This window comes from Sphaeramia orbicularis, chromosome 13, assembly GCF_902148855.1.
Source record: "Sphaeramia orbicularis chromosome 13, fSphaOr1.1, whole genome shotgun sequence".
In the NCBI taxonomy this organism is placed as follows: domain Eukaryota; kingdom Metazoa; phylum Chordata; class Actinopteri; order Kurtiformes; family Apogonidae; genus Sphaeramia; species Sphaeramia orbicularis.
In genome coordinates, this window is record NC_043969.1 from 3508715 (window position 1) to 3535536 (window position 26822).

At 41.3% G+C, this 26822-nt stretch overlaps 1 protein-coding gene across 3 annotated transcripts; it reads right to left on the reverse strand.

Annotated features, from left to right (window-relative positions):
- Positions 1 to 497: 497 nt before the first annotated feature.
- Positions 498 to 20197, reverse strand: LOC115431903 (NLR family CARD domain-containing protein 3-like). 3 transcript variants are annotated; one of them, XM_030152613.1, is made up of 11 exons: positions 20161 to 20197; positions 19360 to 19497; positions 19037 to 19156; positions 13579 to 13698; positions 9198 to 9421; positions 6930 to 8718; positions 6131 to 6301; positions 3995 to 4168; positions 2405 to 2578; positions 1206 to 1379; positions 498 to 1051 (listed from the first exon to the last, which is right to left on the reverse strand). In XM_030152613.1, the coding sequence occupies exons 2-11, from the start codon at positions 19476 to 19478 to the stop codon at positions 1042 to 1044; spliced, it is 3075 nt and encodes a 1024-aa protein (XP_030008473.1). In that variant the 5' UTR covers positions 19479 to 19497; positions 20161 to 20197; the 3' UTR covers positions 498 to 1041. The 3 variants fall into 3 exon arrangements, with proteins under 3 accessions (XP_030008473.1, XP_030008474.1, XP_030008475.1); XM_030152614.1 differs by having other exon boundaries at positions 1202 to 1379; XM_030152615.1 differs by lacking the exon at positions 2405 to 2578.
- Positions 20198 to 26822: the final 6625 nt, after the last annotated feature.

Consider the following 26822-nt stretch of genomic DNA (forward strand, 5'->3'; position numbering starts at 1 on the left):
TGTTATTGGAGAACCCAACAACACTGCATGACTTTGGGGACATTTTTCAACAGTTATTAGGTAGAAAATCAAGGTTAATGAATTGACCATATTTGGTTCCTTACCTGTAATTGCAAAAAAAGGAAAAAACAAAAAAACAATAAATATTAAAAAAACCCAAGAAAAACCCATTTAAAGTCAAAGGAACATGTATTTAAGAAACTAGAACATCACTGTTAGAACATCACAACAACATGTGTGCTGGTCCAGACCCCTGTCCCCTTAGACCCCCATGTGTGCTGGTCCAGACCCCTGTCCCATCAGACCCCCATGTGTGCTGGTCCAGACCCCTGTCCCATCAGACCCCCATGTGTACTGGTCCAGACCCCTGTCCACATCCACATGACCCCTTTGAACATCATTCCTTACATTAGTTCCATTACTGCATGGAACTGAACAAAGCACAGGTGGACCTGACAGACCCTGGAGACCACATTGGACCTGACAGACCCTGGAGACCACATTGGACCTGACAGACCCTGGAGACCACATTGGACCTCAGATTGTGGACTCACTGTCCTCTCTGGAACTGCTGATGTCACTGTCTTGTCATGTATTTGGAAATGACCAAAAATAGTCCCTTGCCTGATCACAGGTCCAGTTTTCAGGTATAAAGTGTAGTTCTCCATTAGTCCACAGGGTGGCAGCACAAAATAACTCAGTGCCATCCACAGAACACACTGGTTCACTGACTGTACATCCAATGAAAAACCTCTGGTCAGTTCCTTCTTTTTCAGCTCCTCCACTCCTCGGTGCTTCGTGGTTCCTCATGAATCCATCTCAGAGAATCATCTGGAAGGATGTTTCACCGCCTTTAAAGTCACATGATGGACCGAGGAGGCGGAGCTACAGGAAGTCTGCCTCACCTTCTGTGACATCATCAGAGGGAGGGGTGAGGAGTGGAGGAGAAGAAGTGAGGATGTGCTGCTGCTTTCACATCTGTCGATCATCTGGACTCAGCTGATCCTCACACAGTCCTGATCACAGTGACTGTTCCACAGATCACTCCCATCTGAAGAAAGAAGAAAATACAAACAGATCAGAAAGAAATGTTTACGGAGACATTTCTGAATTTATTCAAACCACAGAGGAATCACTAAAAATAATCAAACAGACTTCTACTCATGGAGGTGTTCACCAAACCAGCACAAACTGACATTACCTACTCCAGTTTCTCCAGTTTACAGTGTGGACTCTGAACAAGGTCCTCCAGTTCTTTAACATCTGAATCCTTCAGGTTGTTCTGACATAAGTCGAGTTTTATCAGATGTGAGGGATTGGACTTCAGAGCTGCCGCCAGATAAGAGCAGCTGATTTTGGACAAACTGCACTTATACAACCTGAATAAAGAAGAAATGATGGAGATTAAAATTAATGAATATTTCAGCCAAATATATTTAGGTTTTCAACATGAATGTGAAATATTCAACATTCATTTCAACCAAACAGTTTTTACTGACTGTAATTTTTGTAGCTGACAGAAAAATCCAACATTAAATGGTGTCAGCTATACAGTGGTTAGAAAAACTCTGTGAACCCTCAAAGTTTTCTGCATGAATTGCTCATAAAATGTGATCTGCATCTCAGTCACCAGTATAGACAAACAGAATGTGTTGAACCCAAAACCACACAGCAAATGGGGGGTTTAGTGCCTTGCTCAAGGGCACATCAGCCAAAAACTCTCCACCAGTCCAGGGAATCGAACCTGCGACCTTTCGGTCACCAGTCGACTCTCCAGCCAATCCAGGCCACGGCAGCTCCAATCATGGAGGACAAAATGGAATCCTGAGTTTGTCAACATGTAAACATAGAAGTAAAGTGACTAGAGTGGCTTCAGAAACAGAAAAAACACCTTTTGGAAAGAGCCAGTCAGAGCCCAGAGCTGAATCCAATAGAGACGCTGTGGACTGAACTCACCAGAGCCATTCACAGCAGACATGCTCAGAATAGAGCTGAGCTGATGCAGTTGTGTCACAAAGAATGATCCCAAATGTCCCTGGACATTGTGCAGGTCAGATCAGCAGCTCCAAAAACACTGGTTTAAGGTTATTGGAGCAAAAGGAGCTTCAATCATTACATTCACTGGGACTGTTGAAGAGTTGTGCTCAATAAACACATGAAATATTAGTAGTGTTTGTGTGCTATTAGCTTAAACACATTGTATTTGTCTGTACTTGTGACATGTAACATGGAGATTAGATCAGATTTTATGACCAATTCATGCAGAAAACTACAACATTTCAAAGGGTTCACACAACTGTTCTTGGAACTGTAAAACAACAGAATGGATGTCAGTTCTGTTTGTTCATAAATGAGGTTCATCTGCTCCTAAAACAGAACTCTATCAAACTAACACTGAACTGACCACAGATCCTGTAGTTTACAATGTGGACTCTGCAGGAAATCACACAGCTCCTTCACTGATGAATCCTTCAGCTTGTTTTCACTCAGATCCAGTTTTATCAGATGTGAAGGATTGGACTTCAGAGCTGAGGCCACAGAAGAACAGCTGATCTGTGATAAACTGCAGTTATGCAACCTGAAGAAAGAGTCAATGATGTAAATTAAATCCATTCAGGATCCAGTTCTATATGTTTAGGGTTTAATCACATGTTTCAGACTGTTTTTGTCAGATTTCTATGTGTAAACTCAAATGTCTAAAGTGTCAGACAAATGTAAACAGTAAACAGACCAATATTTACACATTATTTCTACATGTGTATAAATCTGCATCAAATAGAGGGAATATTTTCTTATTATTAACATTAATGTCAGTATTTAGTGAGTGTCAAACTGTTGGAATATGTTTTCATGGTTTGATGTCATAGAAATGCAAACACAAGTGGATGATGTTCTCTATGACATCACCAAAGTCTAAAGCTTTGCCATTGGAGCTGAAGTACTGTCCTGCAGTAAATGCACATCATTATTCCACCACTGTCACTGATGGAAATGTTTGAGCTGAATATTCACTTTCTCTCTGATGTCATATTAGTTGGAGTGAACAAACACTGAAACTAGGACTGCTTTTCTTTGGAGTCTTTCCACCTATACATCTGTAGTTTCAGTTCAGAACTCTCATCTGTGTTGTTGTTCATTTGGGAGCTTTGTCATTAATGGCTCATCTTTTCATGTGGGACAGATCATCACACTCATATGACTGGACTCCTCACTTTCTGGACCTGAACAATGACTGGACTTGTGGGATTTTCATCCTACAACCTTCAGACGTTCTACACACATAAAGGTGAACACTCCAGACTTACTTGTAGTTTGGAACTTTCACCTCCGTCATTTTGGCTCATGCTGTTTTACACTCTTTAGAGTTTCTGTCGGATTTGATCTGTGGTCAATCACATGTTTAAAAAAGCACTTTTACAGCTTTAGATCCACTTCAGATTCCACAATTTCAACTTGATGATCATCTTGTCTATTTGAACAGATGCAGTATTTTATCATGTGTTGATTCTTTCTTTGTTGTCAACACAAAGTAAACTCTTCCTCCATGTTGAACTGTTGTCTGAATACAGTTGGTGAACATTTGAACAACAGTGTCTTCCTGTTCTTGGTGTTCTTCAGTTTCTGTCAATTCTTTGTGTTTAGATACTGATGAATCTGTCATGACTCTATTGTACTGGAGTGGATTCTGATCAAATGGACATCATTATATTTCAGAGAATTCCATTTTCAGTGTCTGTCAGTGCATCCATAAACACACACACTGTTTATGTTTATGGTCATTTTAACGGAAATTTATATTATTATTTAAAAAAAAAAAAAATCCAATACAGGTATTTTGGATTTCATTTTGATTTGTCTTATGAATTTTTGTTTTTTTTTTTCCTTTTTTTTTTTTTTAATTTCAACAAGTTCCTTCATATATTTGTTCTCATCTCTGATGAGGCTCTGTCGTTAGTAAAACATATAAACTCTAGAACAGTAACAGTGAACTGACCTCAGATCCTGTAGTTTACAATGTGGACTCTGCAGGAAATCACACAGCTCCTTCACTGATGAATCCTTCAGCTCGTTTCCACTCAGATCCAGTTTTATCAGATGTGAAGGATTGGACTTCAGAGCTGAGGCCACAGAAGAACAGCTGATCTGTGATAAACTGCAGTAATACAACCTGAAGAAAGAATAAATGATGTAAATTAAATCCATTAATGACACACATTTTATTTATTTATTTTTAAGGCTGTCAAAATGAACGCATTAACTCAGATTAATCCATCATCATGGTTAATCTGATCATAAATGTTGACGTCATTAACCCATCTGCAGCAGAATGACTGTGAACGTCTGCTCCAACACATTTGGGTCAGTTTGTCCAGTAGAGTTAGAACAGAACCAGAAGAACCCACCCATAAAGAACAGAACCAGCGGAACCCACCCATAAAGAACAGAACCAGCAGAACCCACCCATAAAGAACAGAACCAGCGGAACCCACCCATAAAGAACAGAACCAGCAGAACTGACCCATAAAGATGGAAGAGCAGAAATATGAGGACAAAAAAACCCAGACGAACAGTCGACCCACAGAAAATCTTGGACCCACTCTGCAGGAAGGAGTTTTCTATTCACTGAAGCACTTCCAGATTCAAATACCACATTAACACCAAGCAGACGTTAGTCTGGATTCTGCCAACACTTGGGCTGACAGAATCCAAACTTGTGACAAACATGTTTAGTGCAAATATATTGAAAAAAAAAATAAAGTAAGGTCCGCACAACCTGTGAGCTCCCAAAGAATTTATTAACAGACATGAGGCCAGTCGGGCCTCGACCCAAAACGTTACTGTCTTTTTTTTTTTTTTTTTTTTCATCCAATTTTTTTGGGATCCTGCACACCCTTCATTTTCTGGATATGAGCGTCGATCACCTCTAGTGCAAATATATTCCCTTCTTTCTTCAGTCTGTTTGCTCAAGCAAAATGAAACACCATTAATACAGATCAAAAATTAATGAGATTTAATCATGATTAATCCAAACTAATCCACAGCAACCCTGTGATTAATCTGATTAAAACTTTTAATTGTCTGACAGCACTATTTATTCTATGATCAATACAATATGTAAAGTACAAATACTAGATTCCTAAAGTCGTTCTCATTACAAGTAAAATGTAATTAAATGGTTTGAACTCATAATACTTAATGTGCAGGAAAATTGTTGCTGTCAGTGTTCTTTGATTTATAACTCAGTCCAGAAATGAAACAATTCATGTTTCAGTTTATTACAAATATTTCAACTCAACCCATCTGCTGATCTGTGGGTTTCACTGTATGTAATATGTACATTTATTCACTATTAGAAGATGATGTTCTTGTTTAATGTTCAATCCTCTGATCTGAGCTGAAAAGGTTTCAAATAGAAAATGATAAACTCAAAAACAGACATCTGATGACAGCTTTTCTTGGTGTTCTATTATTCTTTTACTTTGCGTTGTCTTATTTTTATCAGTATTTGGTATTTCATCGTGGTGCTTTTACTTGACTGTATTAAAAGAACATCTTCAACTCATCATATGATGTAAAATAAAGGATGATGATGGGTTTGTATGACAAAGGTTTGGTTGTTTAATGCTCACACATCTGATCATGTAAACGTGTGTGAATCTTACATATTAAACATTTAAAGTATTTTTAAAAACATCTCTTTCATCGTAGGTTTTCAGTGTCAGTTTTGGTTGTCTGAGATCAGATCAGGAACAGCTGTTGTTCCACTGGACCACATGGTGCTTCAGTAATTAGCACTATGGCCTCTGAGCAGAAGGAGGATTCCAGCACCAACTGTGTGTACCTTTGTGTGTGAGCGCTGCATGTTCTACCCCTGTCTGCATGGGTTCTCTCTGGGTTCTCCAGGTTCCTAACATCCTCCTTCTTCATAGTTTCAATGGGAAATCCAAATCCCTCATAGGTGTGAACGTGAGAATGAATGGTTGTTGGTGTGTGACAGTACTGCAGTGAACAGGGTGGACCCCACCTTCATCTATAGGTAAGCAGGATCACCTCTGGCACCCCCATGACCCTCAAGAGGAAAAACACATGGATGTGTTTGGACTGAACAGTAGACAGTCAGTGAACTAACCTCAGAGTTTCCAGTCTGCAGTTTGGACTCTCCAGTCCAGACGCCAGTTTCACTCCTGAATCCTGTAGGTCGTTGTGACTCAGATCCAAAAGTCTCAGATGTGAAGGATTAGACTTCAGAGCTGAGGCCACAACTTCACAGTCAGTCTGTGAGAGTCTACAGGCAGAAAGTCTATAAATACAGAATTTACAGGAAATTAATTATGAACACATTTATTGAACATCTGAGTCTGAACGAGGTCAGGATATGGTGTTGTGTGACACCAGTTTAATGAACAGTTCGAAGGTTTAAAAAAGACAAGAAAACCAGATGAATAAAATAGACGAGTATAAAGACAGATGGAATGACAGCTTCCAAACAATAAAACCAAACACCCTAGATCTGCCCCTAGTGGCTGGATGTAGTATAGTTCAGACTGTTCTGTTCTATGGGACTTCAGACAAACCACACAGTCAAAGTATACATCCAATAAATGTTCATTAGGCTGATATTTATTAAAGAAATCATTTGACTAATTACTTAGATTTGAATAAGTTACATGATGATCTTAAAATGAGTGATCGACCGCTTCAATGACCAATCAGTGTCAAGAATCCCTCAGAAACACAAACACAAACCAATCAGTCATCTGGTGGGTGGACCTCACATCCCAGTGTCTCTACTCCGTTGACTCTGATCATACAACCATCATGGCAGTTCCCATATTTCACTTTGACATAAACACAAGACAGAGGGTCATGTGATCCATCTTTAGATTCAGTCTATGATTCATACTGTTCATATTCTCATCAGTACTTACATGGCCTCTCTGCAGTTCCTCACAGCTGGGATCAGTCTGCGTCTTCCTTCATCTGATGTGTTGTACTTCCAAAGGTTCAGTTCATCCAGAACCTCCTCTGAAATCTGCAACATGTAGGCCAGAGCTGAACACTGGATCTCAGACAGTTCCTTCTGTGATCTGTTCTCTGACTTCAGGAACTCTTGGATCTCCTGATGGACTGTTTGGTCCTTCATCTCCGTCAGACAGTGGAAGATGTTGATGCTTCTGTCAGGACAGATGTCCTTAGTGTTCATCTGCTTCAGGTTCATGATGACTTTATGGATGCTCTCTGGTCTGTTCTCTTTTGGACCCAGCAGACCTCCTAAAAGTCTGTGGCTGGACTCCAGACAGAGGCCATGAAGGAAACGAACAAACAGATCCAGGTGTCCGTTCTCACTCTGAAGGGATTTTATCATGACTTTTCTGAGGAAAACATCCAGGCTGTCACTGACTGTGGAATACCAGAACATGTTTCTGAACGCTGAGTCTCCCATAAACCTCTTCAGAACCTCTGTGTTGTTGCTGGTGTAACAGTGGTAGATGTAGACTGCAGCCAGAAACTCCTGAACACTCAGGTGAACAAAGCTGTAGATTGTTTTCTGGAAGATCACAGTCTCCATTTTGAAGATCTCGGTACAAACTCCTGAGTACACCAAGGCCTCTGTGACATCCAGACCACACTGATCCAGGTCTTCTTGGTAGAACATCATGTTTCTTTTCTCCAGTTGTTCAAACGCCAGCCTCCCCAACTTCAGAAGGACTTCCATGTCTGCCTTTGTCAGCTCTTCTAGACTTGTTTCATGTCCTTTTTTGTACTTCTTCTTCCTCTTTGTCTGGACCATGATGAAGTGTGAGTACAGGTCTGTCAGGGTCTTGGGCAGCTCTTCTCTCTGGTCTGAAGTCAACATGTGCTCCAGAACTGTAGAACTGATCCAGCAGAAGACTGGGATTTGACACATGATGTGGAGGCTCCTGGATGTCTTGATGTGTGAGATCATTTTGTTGGACAGATCTTCAGAGGTGGATCTCTTCTTGAAGTACTCCTCCTTCTGGTCATCAGTGGTGAAGCCTCGGACCTCTGTTACCCTGTCCACACATGAAGGAGGGATCTGATTGGCTGCTGCAGGTCTAGATGTTATCCAGACGAGAGCTGATGGAAGCAGGTTCCCCTTGATGAGGTTGGTCAACAGGACGTTGACTGATGACTTCTGAGTGACGTCTGAAACAACCTGACAGTGGTGGAAATCCAGTGACAGTCTGCTTTCATCCAGGCCGTCGCAGATGAACAGAAGTTTGCAGACGCTGATCTGCTCTGCTGTGACCTTCTGTAATGTTGGATGGAAAACATGGAGCAGCGTCAGCAGACTGTACTGCTCATCTGAGACCAGGTTCAGCTCTCTGAAGGACAGCGGAACCACCAGACTGACGTCCTGGTTTTCTAAACCCTCGGCCCAGTCCAGAGTGAACTTCAGCACCGAGAAGGTTTTTCCAACTCCAGCCACGCCGTTGGTCAGAACCACTCTGATGGGTTTCTGCTGCTCGGGTAAGGCTTTGAAGATGTCCTGACACCTGATTGGCCTTTCTTGGATGATCTTCTTGGAAACTGTCTCCAGCGTCCTCACCTCATGTTGGGTATGAACGTCTTCACTCTGTCCCTCTGTGATGTAGAGCTCAGTGTAGATCCGGTTTAGATGGGTTCTACTTCCTGTTTCCTCAGTTCCTTCAGTCACACGTTCACATCTGCTCCTCAGACTGAGTTTATGTTCAACTGCAACCAAACAAGAAACACTTGAAATAAACACAGCTGGGTCAAAACATCTGTTCTCATCTGTCAGTCAATGTTAATACTATTTCATATTGACAACAGTTTCCAAATGACAAACCCTAGACCTGTTACTATGGAAACCACTGATCAGACATGGATCTGATTTATACAAACAGGAATCATTCCAAAGCAGTTCCAACAACACGGACAAGATGATTGTCACTGACCAAATACTGAATAATGGGATTGAATTTACAAAGAATCAGTGAGTTACTTTGACCATCATCCTCTGGAAAACATTGAATTTGATCAATAGGAAATAAAATCAATATTTCAGTTGATCATTTCCAACATTTGATAGAAAATGTAGTTCAGTCTAATGCAGTTCAGATGTTCTTTGTTGTGCTGCTCAGTCAGTGACAGTTGAACACATGTTGTGTTTAGTGAAGTGCAGACATGTTCAGACAGATGTCCAGTCTTACTTTGGACAGAGCTGTGGATCTGCAGCTCAGCTCTTGTTCTGGATGTTTCTTCACACTGGGGACAGGAGGAGTCTCCTGATGAACCAGACTGGTCCCAGTATGAAGTGATGCACTGTCTGCACAACCAGTGTCCGCAGCTGGTCCGGACCGGATCACTCTGGACCTTCTGACACAAAGAACAGGACGCTGGGTCCACCTCAGGAACATGAGTCCTCTCCGTCTCTCTGTGGACATCAACACATTGTTTAGAAGAAGCTTCTTCAAAGTTCTTTCAGATCAGCTGTTCAAAGGATCACATCTACACTCACAACTCTGTGCTGGGTCAAGGACCTGGTCTGGTTGGGGATCAGACCCAGGACCTTGTTACTGAGCGGTGCCAGTGTAAACCACTGAGCCGCCTCAACTCACAGTCTGTCTGAAAATGGCAGCTGGAAGGACTGATGAGCCTCCATTTCAGCTCACATGTCCAACCCAATGCACTGCTTGATTCTTCTGAAGCCCATGTTCAGTCAAACCCACCAGACCTGTGACCCAACAGCCTTAACCCAGCGATCGGGTTCTGAAAACAACCCAGCATTTCTAAGTGTGTCCACACCACACAGAGGACTTCCATCTAACACTGCTCTGGTCTTACTGGTCTGTTTCAGAGCTGATTCTCACACAAACATGTGTTTAATTCAGATGGCGGCGCGCATGGACGCAGCGGCTCAGAGCTCCCTACCCCAGTGCTTTCTACTGTTGTTTTTATGGTTTTGTGTGAGTGTGACAATCTGTGTGAGTGGCTTAAGACTCGTGTATACAAGTACAGAGTTACAGAGCATCGGATTCGCGAGTCAAATCGATATCACAACGGACTTTCAGTCTCATAGCATACCACCAGAGATAGCGAGACCACCGGGCTCCCCCTGGATTGTTGTCGGGCCAGGGAGGCGGCGCAGACGGCGCAGGGAATGGAGACAAAAGCGAGGACGCAGAGCGGGCCTGCTAGCCAGGCTGAGGAAGCAGCCTTTAAGACCAGCGCTACCAAGCATCCTCCTGACGAATGCCAGATCTGTCGTCAATAAAATAGACGAGCTGGAGTTGCTGATGTCGGGGAACTACCACACTCGGGACTGCTGTGTGACAATTATCACGGAAACCTGGCTTCACTCGCTCATCCCAGATGAGGTAGGACAGCTAAAGTGCCGCACAATGCACCGCTCTGACAGGACCTGCAGCTCCGGCAAAACCAGAGGAGGAGGACTCTGCATTTATATTCATCGAGGTTGGTGCACGAACAGTAGAATCATAAATACTCACTGCTCTCCCGAATTGGAGACAATGACTGTTATGTGCAGGCCGTTTTATTTGCCGAGGGAGCTAACGGGGGTGCTTATCTCGGCTGTTTATATACCCCCCGATGCTAATGTTAGCTTAGCTCTCTCCCAGCTCCACGATATTTTATGCAGACAGCAGAAGGCTCATCCCGACGGAGCTGTTATCGTGGCTGGTGATTTTAACCAGGCCTGTTTAAAAACAGTTTTCCCCAAGTTTGTGCAATATGTCAAAGGACCCACCAGGGGTAGGAATACACTGGACCGAATTTATTGTAACCTGAAGGACGCATACAGAATTATTCCTTTTCCACATCTAGGCTTGTCAGACCACATCTCCCTGCTCGGTGTTCCTGCTTATAAGCCATTAAGGATAAGAATTAAACCAGCCAGGAAAACTATCAAAACCTGGCCTGAAGGAGCACTCAGCCAGCTGCAGGACTGCTTTGATAACACAGATTGGACTGTCTTTGATCACTTGGATCTTAATGAACACACTGAGACTGTTTTATTTTACATCAAAACCTGTACAGACAATGTCACTGTGAATAAACAGATTAGGGTGTTCAGAAATGAGAAACCCTGGATGATGGGGGGTGCGGTCACTGCTGAAGGCAAGAGACTCTGCTTTTAAAGCTGGGGACCGAGACCGGTACACCGAGGCCAGGGCAAATCTGAGAAGGGGGATCAGAGACGCAAAGAGGGACTACAAGAGGAAGGTGGAGAGACAACTGGCTGACAACAACACAAGGCAAGTGTGGCGGGGTTTACAGCACTTAACCAACTATAAGGGCAGCTCGTCGGAGGTAGCAAATGCCAATGCCTTGTTGGCAGAGGAGTTGAACATCTTTTTTACCCGCTTCGAGGCAGAGGGATCCCATTTTGCACCTCCGACCACACAGTCCTCCAGCACCCATCTGCTGGAGCTGCAGGAACATCAGGTGAGAGGGGCCCTGAAAGCTGTAAACCCACACAAAGCCACAGGACCGGACGGGGTACTTGGTAAAGTACTGAAGGCCTGCGCAGACCAGCTGTCAGGGGTCCTAACGAGGATTTTTAACATCTCCCTAAAAGAGGCCACTGTCCCATCCTGCCTGAAAACAGCCACCATCATACCTGTCCCCAAGAAAAGCACCACAGACAGCCTGAACGACTACAGACCGGTGGCACTCACGTCTGTGGTTATGAAGTGTTTTGAGAGGCTAGTTCTGCACCATCTTAAGTCCTGCCTCCCTCAGAACTTTGACCAGCATCAGTTCGCATACAGGAAAAATAGGTCAACAGCTGATGCAGTCTCCACTGTTCTCCACGCTGCTGCGAGTCATGGGGAGAAACTGGGCAGCTCTGTGAGGATGCTTTTTGTTGACTATAGTTCGGCATTTAACACCATTTTGCCGAACATACTCTTCAAGAAGCTGACTGACCTGGACTTCCCACCCCTCATCTGTAAGTGGATTAGCAGCTTCCTGACGGAGCGACCACAGACAGTGAGGGTGGGGCCCCATATATCCTCCACCCGTACACTCAACACGGGCTCCCCTCAGGGCTGTGTACTGAGTCCATTCCTGTACACACTGTACACGTATGACTGTGCCCCCTTGTATGACTCCAACATCCTGGTTAAATTTACTGATGACACCGTTATGGTGGGTCTCATCTCCAGGGGCGACGAGACAGCATACAGGGAGGAGGTCCAGAGACTTGTAGCTTGGAGTTCAGTGAACAACCTGCATCTGAACACAAGTAAAACTAAGGAGATGGTGATGGACTGGAGGAGGAACAGAGCAGACCCCGCCCCACTGCAGATAGATGGTGTCTGTGTGGAAAGGGTCTCCTCTTTCCGATACCTGGGTGTACGTGTAGCAGATGACCTCAGGTGGCACACGAATACAGCTGCAGTAGTCGGCAAAGCGCAGCAGAGACTGTACTTTTTAAGACTACTAAAAAAATGCCACCTGGATGTGAATCTACTGCAGACTTTTTACCGCTCCACTGTGGAAAGTGTGCTGACATACTGTGTCACAGTGTGGTACGCCGGCTGGACGGCCAAGGACAAAAAAGCCCTGCAGGGGGTCATAAAGGCAGCACAAAACATCATCGGCTGCCCCCTGCCCTCCCTGGAGGACATCGCAAACTCTAGGGGGTTGAAGAGGGCAAGGAACATCTTGCTGGACACATCCCACCCTGGCCGGTGCCTCTTCAACCCCCTACCCTCAGGGAGGAGGTATCGGGCTCTGGGGAGCCGAACAAACCGGCTCAGAGACACTTTTTATCCCTGGGCTATAAGGCTTTTAAATAAGTAAACTTGGGGTATTACCTTTTTAAACTTTTAACTTTTAAAGCCTTTAAGTTTTTAACTGTCTTGTCTACATATTTATTTTAAGATTTTTATTATCACTATATTTTTTTAAGTCTTATTTATATACTATTGTGTTTTTATCTTGTTTATGCTGAATTGCACTGGGGGGGGAGGCCTGCACAATTTCATTGTAACGTGGAGTACAATGGCAATAAAGTTTATTCTATTCTATTCTATTTAATGTTCATTCAAATGAAGAAAACACTTCAAGCATAAAAACAGGCTCTTAGTGTCTGAACCTTTACACACATTTGGTTCAGGATTGAACGTCTTTCTTTTTGTCACATGTGAGTGAGTCTCATGTGTTTCACAGACTTTAAGGCTGTTGTTCATCTCAGAGTCTCAAACATCTTTTATTCACAGCAGCTGGAGTCCAAATGAGGAGTTTAGAACATTTCACTAAAGCTGGACTGGAAACTGTCAGTTCTACTCACACACCTGAGTTTGATTTGAACCAGTTACTGACAGGAACTGATCACATTTGACCTGCAAACTTCATCAATATACAAGCAATAAGAGTATTAACAGTAATAGTAGAGGACTGTATATGATCAAAAACACACACAACTATGAACGCAGAGGGTTCGGACTAATGGCTGTAGCTGTCAATCAAGACTTCAATTAGATTAAAGATTCTTCTGTCAGATGAATTCATACATGTCAAATAAAGATCAGAAATAATGTCTCATCTGTAGAAACAGTCTCTTACTCTGTGTCTGAAGGTCCAGGTTCAGGACTAAACCATGGAGGTTGTTCCTTGGACCGGTCACTGTTCATGGACAGACATGTGGACACTGGAGACTCTGCTCTGGGTCTGTTATACTGACCTCTGGAAACAACACAAGTACAACAGTTGGATTGGACAGTATGTTAGTTTTATTCACATGTGAACACTTCATTTTCTATCACCTTTGGTTATTATTCATGTGTGTTTTTATTCTGTCTGAAGGACACATTTGGACTTTAAAGTGGACACATCATGTCCTGTTCTGTCTCTACTGTTGTTGAACCAATAAAGTCCAACTAGAATCAGTGTCATGTTTGTTGAACTGTGACAACCTGTCAACTGGTAGTTTACGTCCATGTCAGAACATGTGAAATAAACAGATGCCTCCAGACTGACCAGCTCTGATTTGATTCAGATTTTATGAAAACTGTTATTAATCCTAGTAGGGCTGCATGATTAATCGATTTTAAATCGAAATCGGATTTGTTAAATTAGGACAATTTTTAAAAAAGGGAAATCGTAAAATCGATTTCATCTCTCTCGTGCCTCCGGGCCGCGTGCTTGCGGGCTACCGTAGGCTCCTCCTCCTATCAGTGACAGTTGTCTGTCACAGAAGTCCGTGCAATGACTGGACTTTAAATGTGTTCATGAGCCCGCAGTACTTATAGCAATGTAAGCCGTGGCTTCACGCACGGATCCCACAACTGAAATAGAACTGCATGTGGATCATTCATCTTAAATTGTCCCGGATCTGAACTGTACTGTCTTCTTCTGAACCGGGTCCGGGTCTCAGGGTCATCAGCCTCAGCAGAGGAGCCCACACAGCCCTGTGCCCACACACATCCACCAGCTCCACAGACAGAATACCTCCAGTGTGTCCTGGGTCGGTCTGTTCCACGCACGGATCCCCCAGTTTAAGTAGAACCGCATGGGGATCAACGTGGTCCACGCACGCACGACTGATGCCTGTCACTGACTTACACTGGTATCACTTCTGTGGGCCCAGATACCCAAGAAAAAAAAAATAAAAATAAAAATAAATAAATATATATATATATATATATATATATATATATATATATATATATATATAATTAAAAAAAAAAACAACAATTATATATATATATATATATAATTGTTTTTAAAATTAATTTAGCTCTCTTACTTGCTAAATTTTTCATTCACAAATGTAATTTATGTTACACAAAACCAAAAATTATTTATTTTTTGAAAGATGTCGACCTTTATTTAAAGCTGTTCGATAAATCTAGAAACAAAAAGGCAGGTATAAAAAAGGTATAAAAAACATAATTATTTGCTCTGATTTGGACATTGTATTGTAGTGCATTCCCCCTGGCAAACTTATGTTATTTTCTTGTTGTATACATTGTTTCTATACTCCACTTCATTCAATAAAGATTTAATTCAGAAAAAATAAACTTCTGGTGAGTTCATCACATGATCCCATCACAGACTTGAGGTCAGAGCAGTGCCTTGCACTGTGGGCTGCTCACACAAATGACATGCTGACTTCTGTTGTCTTTTGTAGTTTTACCCAAAAATCGAAATCAAAATGGAAAATTGAGTTTCAAGAGGAAAAAAAAAAAAAAAAATCGGGATTCTTTTGTTTTTTTGCCAAAATCACGCAGCCCTAAATCCTAGTAAACATCAGAAAAACTGAGCCTGATATTTTCATTATTTATTGAAAAATAATCAGCCACAGTAGAACCACAACATGTGAAATAAATATACAAATTGGACAGATATGATTTGCTCAGATGTGGAAATACACCAGAACCAAACTGCTCCTGGATCCAAATAAATACATAAATAAATCAAAGCTCTGATGCTCAAACGACACATTAGTGTGAGTTTTCATCTAGTTGTAACTTGGTACAGATGCTGCTGTGGATTTTCTTTTCCACACGTTAAAGACATCTGACACTTTAGACCAACTTCTTGTCCATGTGTCCTTTAGTCCTTACCTCTGTCTGTTACTAATTTAATGGCATTGACTGTGAATTTAAAGTGTGTTGTATCCAGTGTTGGGAGTAATGCATTACAAAAGTAATTACAAAAGTAATGCATTACAGTAACAGAGTACTTTTTGCTGTAACACAGTAGTGTCAGGCATTACTAATCAATTTTCAGTAATATTTTACTCAGTAAATGTTCAATAGTACTTGTGTTACAACACACTTTTGTCCATAATTTAATTACTCAAATGAAAAAAACAAAATAAAACTGGAAGACTGTGAGACCTGAAGGAATCCAAAATGTGTCTGCAGTTCTATTTCCTGTTGGTGTTCAGCCAATGGGTGCAGACGGCAGAGGACAGTCCACTGTCCACATGGACGTCTGCTCAGTACTAAACCTAACTCTGCTTTAAGGCTCCAGTAATGCATTACAATTCTGAGTTAGTTTAGTTGGATTTCCAGCTCATAGAATCATCAGAAAACAAAGAACCAAACAACATGGTCAAACTCAAGTTTTCAGCGCTCCAAAAGGAGTGGGAAGAAGTCTAACTTATGGACTCCACCCCCTAATGATTACATTAATTCTGCTTCCACTGCTTTAACACACTTTTTTTCTATATATTTGTACAATAACACATAACATCCATACAAACCATTCACATACACTTCTTTTAGTCACCTCACACACAATCAGATTTGAATAATCAAATGCATGTCAGTTCTTCTGTCAGACACTGTGGTCCACAGCCCCTCCCTCTGCAACTTCCTGTTGCACTCATCCTGTTTCCTGCGTCTGAGTCAATATAAAATTGAAGGACTTTTGGAGTTGTCTTTACAGGGTAACAGAGTTGACAGGTAGAGTTGACATTTGTGCTGTTTTCGGCCCTAAAATCAACAGAACCAGAACACCACATGGCCTTTTTACACATAGATTCTTCTAAATATCATATTGTAGCGGCTGTTTGTCACCAAATTTAAACGACTGAAAAGTCACTGAACTGAAGACTTGAACAGAAGTCAAATAACCACTAGATGCACCATGGGTTTAGATGGATTCCAAGGGGTTTATTTTCAGGCTTTCTGCAGGAAAACAACAACCACGGCCTTTCTGCTGTCTCTCCTGTTCAGACTGGACTGGACTGGACTGACTGGTAGAAAACCAGAGGCCCACCCAGGTGCATGATGGTCTAAGTTGGTGCTGCCTATTTATACCCAGGTGCCCACGGTCTAAACCAATAAGAAAACACAAAACAAAAAGGAGCTAAATACTAAAGAATGAAAGAAAGAACCATGAAAATCCAAAAATATATGTTCAATATGAAACAAACAAAAAGCAAACAAACTAAAAATAAACAATTAGCAAAAAATACTAAATTACTGAACAAAAAAGGTCAATTAACTTTGAACCCAAACTAAACAGACAAATAGCTCCTACACATATATAAAGTCAAAGTCACATTGAAAGTTATTTATAAAGATATTGTCGTAACACAGTTGACATAAAAGTGCCATAAATACACACTTGACTCCCACACTACTGTATATGAAATAACTCAGAAAGAGGAGACAGAACTTGGAGTCTTTTCAGTGTTTTCTTCAGGAGGAAATGACATCATGTGGAGCAGGTCATGTGATTTGGAATAAACACACTTCCTTCACAGGTGGTTTTGTCATGGGTAACTGAGATGAAAGTAATTTCTGACACAGATACAATTTGTTATTTTTCATATAAAATTTGATATATTGCCAAAAAAGAAGTATCTGTCATGATTATCTCAACTGAATAAAAACAACACAATCCGAACAGTTTTTAACTTAGTTCATTTTATTATTGTTTATCTAATTAGAAGGTGGTTGTTATTAAATTTGGACGGTTCTTTAGTTGACATTTTAGTCTATCCAGTCATTTATTAATTATTTATTAATCATTTTTTAATAAGTGATTGCTTCCATCATTAAATAATTATGGATTTTTTAAAGACATGATCCTAATGAACATAAAATAAATATATATATATTTTTTTTTACTTTTCATACAGATGTATGTAAGATCTATCCCAAGGACTTCCACAGTCCCTCAGTTCTATATTGACCCGTCTGCATCGAGGCCTCTGTCAAACAGCTTTAAAGCTGCAGTATGTAGGAATTATGTTCTAAGTAATTGTAAAATTGCCTTGACTGTCACCAGACATTAAGGAATCATGTTCATTTCAAATACTGATCTCACTGACAGTAGTAGTCCAGCCAGAATATGTGCATTTGAAAAGCTCAGTGTCAGCCCTGAAATGATGTTTATGTTGACATTGTGTGTTTTGGTCTGAGGCTCCGCCCATCACCTGTCTGCTAATCACAGAGTCAGAAGCCTTTCAGCATCCAGGTTGCCAGTTCCCAGTGGGCTGCAGCTGGAACATTTCTGATCACAAATGTCTGATGTTATTAAACCTAAAAGGCCTGTTATTATTCCCAAATACATCGTGACAAAGTGAGAAATAAAACAAGGAGATGTATAGGAGATGATTTAGAAACACGGAGACGGCTGAAAGAGGAGAAGGATCTGAAGACCGACGCCGGCCCTGCCTCAGTCTGACCACCGGTAAGAGCCACTGAGAGCCGGGGTCGCGGCCTCTTCTCCCAGTCCCTTCTCCTGGGGCCGGGCAGCAGTCTCTTCTCCTGGCCCCAGTGAAGAGACTGCCGGTCCGGGACTGGTGAACAGACCGGGTACTGGTGTAGGACTTGTCTCTTGCCATGGTAGTTCCTTGTAGCTCAGTGTTTTCTGTGGAAGTGACCTGTTCATTTAGCGGTGTGTAATCCGAACCGGGGGGGGGGGTGTTCGGTCCGTGGTTCAGTTGGGTGGGGGTCGGTAGCTCGTTGTCCGTGGTTCGGTCGGGGGGGGGGTTGGTAGTCCGGTGTCCGTGGTTCGGTGGGTGGAGGGGTTCGGTCGGTAGTTCGGCGTCTGTGGTTCGGTGTATATGTGTGGGGGGGTGGGGTGTTCGGTAGTTCGGCGTCCGTGGTTCGGTGGTGGTGGTGGGGGGTTAGAGCGATCGTGCGGCTTGTAGTAAAAGTGAAACCAGAGGCTCATTTCCCTTTTCTCTATCTCCTGAATCTTTGCAAACTTTCATTTGAGTGTGCAGGACGTTTGTTCCAGCGTGTTGTATATTAGACTTATGTAGAATAAGTCTGGTGAGGATTTTTTTGTATGAAATTTATGGTGTGGTGGCAAGGATTAGTTGAAACGCTAGTAGTAGATGCTCATGCGGGATCTGGCAACACCTAGCCTGGGGGGAGGAGGAGAGGATACCACGTTCTACAGTATTTTGAATGTGATTGCAGTACCAGTTTTGGCCACAATCCTACATACTGCAGCTTTAATATGAGTTAAATGTCACAATAGACTCTGGATGTGAAATGAAATCACTGCTAAAACGTGTCCTGCAGATCATTTGAAAGAATAAACAGTCTCTTACTCTGTGTCTGAAGGTCCAGGTTCAGGACTAAACTCTGGAGGATTTTTCCTGGACCAGTCACTGTTCATGGACAGACATGTGGACACTGGAGACTCTGCTCTGGGTCTGTTATACTGACCTCTGGAAACAACACAAGTCCAACAGTTGGATTGGACAGTATGTTAGTGTTATTCACATCTGAACACTTCATTTTCTATCACCTTTGGTTATTATTCATGTGTGTTTTTATTCTGTCTGAAGGACACATTTGGACTTTAAAGTGGACACATCATGTCCTGTTGTGTCTGTAGTCAAATATTAAAGGTGTGTGACAGTGGACTCACTGTGGATCAGAGGGTCCTGGTTCATTACTGCCCCCTGGAGGTTCCTTTATGGACAAACCCCTGTTTGTATCATGGGATAACTCTGCTCCGTCCTCCTCTTCATCCACACTCAGACTCATCCTGTGAACTTCAGTCAGTCTGAAAGGACAATCAGTACTATTTCACTAAAACACTGTGTTCATTAGTCACAACAACAAACAAGTCAAACTATGTCAGGTATGTACCTGGGTCACCTGAGCTGACGGCTGCCCCTCCCCCTCTGCATTTACGGGAACTCAGAGGTTTGAGTTTGATACAAATATTACACTATTTACCAGCTTTTACTTCAGAGTTTGTGAGATTTATTTGTATAACTCACTTCTCTGATTTGTTCCTCACATTAAAACATGTCTGAATGTAAACTTCATCTGTTATTTATGTAACAGTCATTTAATGGTGTTAGTGTCACTTATTAACCACAGATACAGTAGATTATTAATTAGACATTAAAGATCACCTCTAATCCACATTAGTGATGCCTCAAGAGTTTCACACCCTTTACAGATTATAAAACTAATAGAGAAAAATAAAAATGAACTGAAAAGTAGAGTAGAAATGTAAAAGAACAGATGAATTTCAGAGTCTATTTGTTAATCCAAAGCTAAAGACATTCCAATGTGAAGAGTCTGAAGTCACAGAGACGATCGTCTGCAGCAGAAGAACAGAACGCAGTACTTAAGGACAAATCTGAGTATTTCCTGGATTTTCTACACCTTTATCCTTCAACTCCACCACAACTCAGAAGTAAATATTGTACTTTACCTTCTTGTTTCCACTTGTCTGACAGCTTCAGCTCCCAGACACACCACTGGAAATCACAACAGAGACGAGGAAATAAATGGAATGAGATTCAGGTTGAAAAGTAGTCAAACCAGTGAAACCACATCTGTGTGGGTGTGGACACAACAACAGTAAAACCTATAGACACAAACTTGCTCTCAGGACTCGACCACTGAAGCCAGTGGTGGTGGAACTTCAACACTGAGTACAAACCTGAGGCACGTCTGAGGATTTCCATGTTCTACTGCAATACTTTTCAGAAGCCAATCCTGTATTTTTTACACCACTACATTTACCTGACAACTTCAGCTCCTTTTACATTTTTTTTTTATCTCCAGGCCTGTTTTTCTGACCTCACAGTAAGTCAGTATTTTAGATCCACATGGTTTTGACAGAACAGTGACACCACAAACATATGATCTTGTGGAATACAACGCATCACTGTAGATTAACCTTCCAACCAGACCCGGCCCTGTTCATGTGGGGGCCCTAATCAAGACAAGTTGCCCCCCCATCCCATACATCCATAAACACTAAACAATTTCAGTCTGAATTATGACACTAATTCATGTCAAAAGCTCACCAGCTATACATACCAATGTGTTATATTTGAACACAGTGACAGTAAAACAATAAAGACTGTACTAAATATTGACTGACTTCGGTGCAGGAGGCTGGGGTTTATATCCTGGTCAGGGTGTTCCCAGTTTCTGATGCACTCACCACCTGTCAGAACAGCCATAAGGGGCTGGTGCACTGCAGCTGGTTAAGTGGCAGGAGGTGGGCACATCTAAGACGACTTGTTTTAACCCATAAAGACCCAGTGTGACTTTTGTGTCAGTTCCCAAATAAATTTCTCTGTATTTAACCCTTCTTACGTGATTTATCACCATTTATTATATTATCCTCTGAATTCTGCATTTGTTCCATTGAAAATCATCTATTTCCCTATGTTTAATTGACGGATCATAAAGATATTCATAAAAGCTCAAAGTAAAACCAATGGTTACTGTATCAAAAACAGAAAAAACTGAAGGTGACTTTTACAGTTAAATCTCTCATTAAATGAACATAAACCCAGTGTGTCCATCCACTGTCATTGATCCAACTCCATGGGTTTTACTGGGGAATGAATGTTGTAGAAGATGACGGTGTTTCCACGGTAACTACGGATTCTCTGAACGTCCAAATGGGTCATATCTGATGACCATGAAAAGATGAAGAACTGTATTTTACACCAATTATTTATATGTACTGATAGGATTAATGGATCAGCAGTTTAGATCAGTAGATGCTTTTGGTTGACGGTGGTTGTTTAGGTCTTTATGGGTTAAAAGGATTAAAATCCCACTAGTTTTTTCGTTGTCTTACTCTGGAGCACCTTTGAAAAAAAGGGGAGGGCATGACAAATTCATGGGGTGCAGCATTCCCGGGGGCCCATACAGCAGTGGAGTGGGCCTGGAGAGGAATAGTAAATGGCTAAAATGTGCTTAGAGGTCTTATTTCTGTCTTTGTGCATAAGAAATCAATCTAAGTGAATCCCCAAAAGAACTCTGTGTTGGTAAATGTAAGTTCTGCAAATGTACAGGATTTCAGTTCTGTTCAACATGTTGATGCTCATATGAACTATGTTTTCAGCTCAAAAATGTCCAATTTCATCACAATTAATGCTATATTTTCATGTCACAAATGACCAAGTATATTTTAACTGAATTTACCTGAAAAACAGATATTGTATTCTTTAAGATTCCCCATTTTTTCTTCCCAGATTCTATCCTACAAATCACGTTTTATTTGTACAGGTTCAATCTGGAGTATGGTGCTGATCCATCCTGCTTATGTTCCACCAATACATACATTAAGAATGTCACACGTCACTTTTTAAATCAACAGTTTTCTAACAATAAGCATTTTTGTAAAGAAATAACAATTCTATATTGTTATTTTCTCGTTTAGTATGATGATAAACTATACAATAAATAATTATGATCCTAGTTTTTGTACAGGGATCATTAGTGTAAACAGTGACATGGTTGCAGAGCATCAGTATGATGGGATCCACAACAACCATGTCACATCCGTCCACTGACACATTTTGTATTTTTGTGTCAGCTGTTATTGTTTTAAATCCACAATACTAACATTTATGAAGAAGAGGAGAACTAGCAATAGTAAGTCTATAAGTTTATTCCTAATAAAGTACTGGTACTGACCAGATCATCATGGGTAATGTCACATCCGTCCACTGTCCCGTCCGTCCACCAGCAAAAGTTTTCACATACACGTGCTATTCCAAATCCAAAATTTCTGAAAATAGAGCTTCCACGGTCAAAGAATATCAGTCTGTGCACAAATGGATTAGCATTATTTCAACACAGGTCTATGCATTTCTTACAACTTTTTTTTTTTTTTAACAAAAATGGCCACTCATTTGACCCGCTGAGTAAATTTTAGCCGTAAAGCATCTTCAGTCCCTCCCTCCCCCCAACTCAACAATCACGGACTGCTATCCCCCACTCTGGCAAATCATGAACTGCTAACACTCCTATTCAAACATAACGTATTTACTGGACTGACATAAACACATTTGTCATAGTGTAGTGTTTGTTGCATATAAACAGTTGAAAGCGGTTTTGACAATGACTCAGGACATCATGGTGTCACTGCATTAGATTGTATCCGAACACTAAAAAGACAGCGCTCAAACACTCCGCCGAGTTACCATGAAGCATTTGGTGTCATTATGTGTTCATGGAAAAATGCATTTCACATTACCTTACACTACCTAGGAGTTAGGACATGGAGAAACCGCTTCAACAAACTGACTGATCATTTCGTCCTGGGTTGCCAGGTTTTCATTACAATCACCCTTTTCACTGTTTGGCATTGCCAGATCATCAACAAATCAAATGACATGATACATACGTTTGGGGCCCCCTGGTGGATGCGGGGCCCTAAGTAATTGCTTAGTTCATTTATAGGACTCTGAAGACTTCCTAATGTCAACCAAAAAAATCAAATCTGTCAGACATACAGGATCAGACAGTTCTATCATCTGTTGCCCCTTTTCACCCAAAAAATGTCCAATTTTCTTTTTCACAGAGAAAAATCATTGCACCACGGACCCCTACCATTGTTGTGATAGATTACTTCTCCATTTTTAGTCTGGATGTCAAACAACTGCTGAAACTGGATGATATTTAGCTTCAGATGGAACAGAATTGAGTGCGTTCACTGATTTCATAACATGTTCAGATTTGCCGTTTGGCACAGAGCCTGCTGGTGAATTAAACAGTGACATTTAATGCTGTTACCTCTTTCATTGTGGACTTCATTGCAGATCAGTGTGGATAATCCACTTCTCTCACCATCCATCTGTAATGACCCCAAAAACTTTACTCCATGGTCATTTCATATCATCAACTGCTTCACAAACATAAATTAATAAATCTGTTTCCCAGGTTTGGCCTTTAAGCCTTTTGAGCTCCAGCAGCTCCTCTGTTACATTCATGTTGTCATCAACTGCTCTTAAAAACCCAGGACCTGTGCAGTGTCCGATGCGTCAGTGCTTTCATCACAGACTAATGAGAAAGAATCCAAATCCACTCCGCTGTCCCCCTGTTGTCTGTGAATATCAGATCATATTTTTCTCAAGTCTCCATGTTACGAACAACTAACACTTTTTCCAACGGGTCACTTCCTGTTAGCCTTAGCCTCCCCGTTAGCCTGTCCTACATGTTAGCATGTTTAGTCTAATAGTGTCCATTTACGTTAAAATCCTTTAAAAAGGAAACTGTCTCTTTATAAATTACACAAACACAATTCCCTCGGTTTTCAGTGTACAGGTAGTGGAACGACCATCTCTTCTAAAAGCGGCGGGTTTATCAGTCAACATTCTCCTTCTTCTTTGCAGTCGCCATCATAGAAATGAAGAGAGAAAGGTCAAAGGTCAAGGATGCAGAGCCAGATAGCATTTACATGGTGCTGCCATCATGTGGTGAAAAGAGGGAATATATTTTAAAGTTTTAAGATTTATTTATTCATTTTGCCAGCGCTACCAGGACATACCAGTGTTGTATAAAGTACTGGAAAGTCACACTTAAGTAGAAGTACAGGTACCCTACCAAAAATGACTGTGGTAGAAGTTCAAGTTACCAACTGAAATGCTACTCAAGTTCAAGTCTTTAAAGGGCTCATATTTGTCTAAACCCACTTTTCTTAGTCTGTGGTTCATTTCTTTGTGTATTTGGACCCTAATTGTTCATATAGTTTGAATTTGAACCCTCCAGCTGCTGCAAAACTATCTTCATATTTTTTTTGGCAAAAAACCCCATGGATTTCTACGGCCTGTTTTAATTCCTTCTTAATTTGTTACGTCTCTAACTAGTTCCATCTCCACATTTGCTCATATCAGGTCCAGACTTCAGACCAACATTTCTCCAGTATTTCTCCATAACTGTTTGTCAGCAGCAGCGGTTGTGGTCCAGATTGAAAATATGTCCAAACTTGGAGCCCATGACCTCAAATGTTCAGTTGCTGGTTGAACGGGACAGAGCAGCACAGCCAACAACTTGGAGGGGGCGGGGCCTGAAGTGTTTCCTGTGCATTTAAAGGGCCGGCGCTCCAAACTGCCTTTCTGGTGTCATTCCTCAGAAATAGGGCTGAAGATGGACCTGTGGAGTTGAATGAATGAAGAATTCAGACCCAAGCAGAACTTTTACAGTTTATGGAGACCACAGGGAAATGTTGGAAAATGAAGAATTCCATTTAAAAAAGCAAAATATCACTCCTTTAAGTATCTAGTATTTACTGTACTTAAGTATATCAAGTAATCTACAATTAAATGTACTCAAGTAATGAAAGCAAAAGTACAAGAAAATGTTAATAACAAACAAAGGCAGTCACAATTTTGAATATTATAAAGTTTATCCAGGATTTTAAAACATGGTAAAGTAAAAGACAATCAGTCAAAATATTGAAAATGATGCCTACGTCACATACTTCAAAAACAAGGTTTCAAAAACCTAAACAGGAGCAGGATGAAAAAAAAAATACAATAAAATAAAACTATGAAGCTTCTGTGGCACCTCAAAACATGGAGTCTACATTATGATTGTTACACAATTAGGTCCATCAACTTCCTGACTTTACTTTAATTGATTTTTTGTAACGAGTAACAATACTTTGCATTAAAAATGTATGGGAGTAGAAGGATGTAATTGACTTAGGAACTGTAATGAAGTTAAAGTGAAAGGAAACAGAATCAAAAATACTCAGTAAAGTACAAATTCTCCAAAAACATACTCGAGTACCAGAGTGAAGTATTAGTATTTGGTTACTATACAACACTGTTTCCAACAGTTTCTGAGGTGGTTTATATGAACTCAACGTTAACCATGAACAGCACCAACATTAATCTAAAACATCAGAATCAGAGTAAAACAACATCTGACTGATTATTTTTAGTGTCAAGGCCGACTGTTAATGAAATATGGTTGAATACAGTATTTGACTGACAGTGCAGTATTTTCAGTGTCATGTTGTTACTTTAATGAAGTAAATGATCTAAATACTTCTTCCTTTAAAGCTATACCTACCGATGTGGCATTTCTCACAGCACTTAGTAAAAGTTTGAACATGAACAACCCGCCTCCCTCCAAAGCCCCGCCCCCTTCCCTCTGCCTGAGCTCTGAGGCTCCTCCTCCTCTCTCCTCATGCGCGATGGAAACGGAGGAGGAAGCAGAGGTGGAGGTCCGGTCCGTTTTGGCGTGTCCGCGGACCCCTCCCTCAGTAATCAGATGCATCATCCACCTGCCGCGGGCCCGTGGCTCCTGTTCCATCAGTAGACCTGTTCCATCAGTAGACCTGGTCTGTGCAGTACTGGGTCAGGGTCTTCACTGCAGTGCCCAGGGGATGGGCGCGCGCACTGTGAACGCGTGGCCTCCGCGAATTTTCCGTGGACATTTGAAGTTTCATAGTCCATACAATTATCATCCTACATCATCTTACATGTGTGACACCATGGAATTGCACCTGTATGAGTCCCACCGTCATAAAAGCTGAGCTTTATGCAGACCTGTTCAGTCCAGTACAGCTGACTTCCGGACTTTTATCTCCATCCTTCATTCATCAGACTCCTGTTTGTGCCCCTCAGTTGTCGTTTCTGTTCATAAATCAGTTTTTTCTCTTCCACATGTGCATGTCAGTTCTATCCATACACATCCTAGACAGTAGACTGTGGTCAGTGACAGGAGAAGCAACGCCAGTGAAGCGTCAGATTTAGAGGAACACATATCAGATGTGAGACGGAGATAATGGATCGGATGCTGGACGGCCGTAATGGATGATTGACAGGAGGCTCAGTCAGGTTCGGCCAATTATTTCATTCGGACCGACTAAAATGATTGGTCAGACTGTTATTAGAAATATATGAGAATTAAACATTTTTGAGTTTCAATACCCGGTGGATTTCTTTTACATTTTAGTTTGACACACACTTATTAGGAGCATTTTAAGATGACAAAAGAAAAGTGTAAAAATGCCACATCATACGGTATAGCTTTAATGCTGTCAGTATTACATCATACTCCAACGATTCAACTGGTTTCAATTCAATCAAACAGTGATATTAGTAATAACATTCA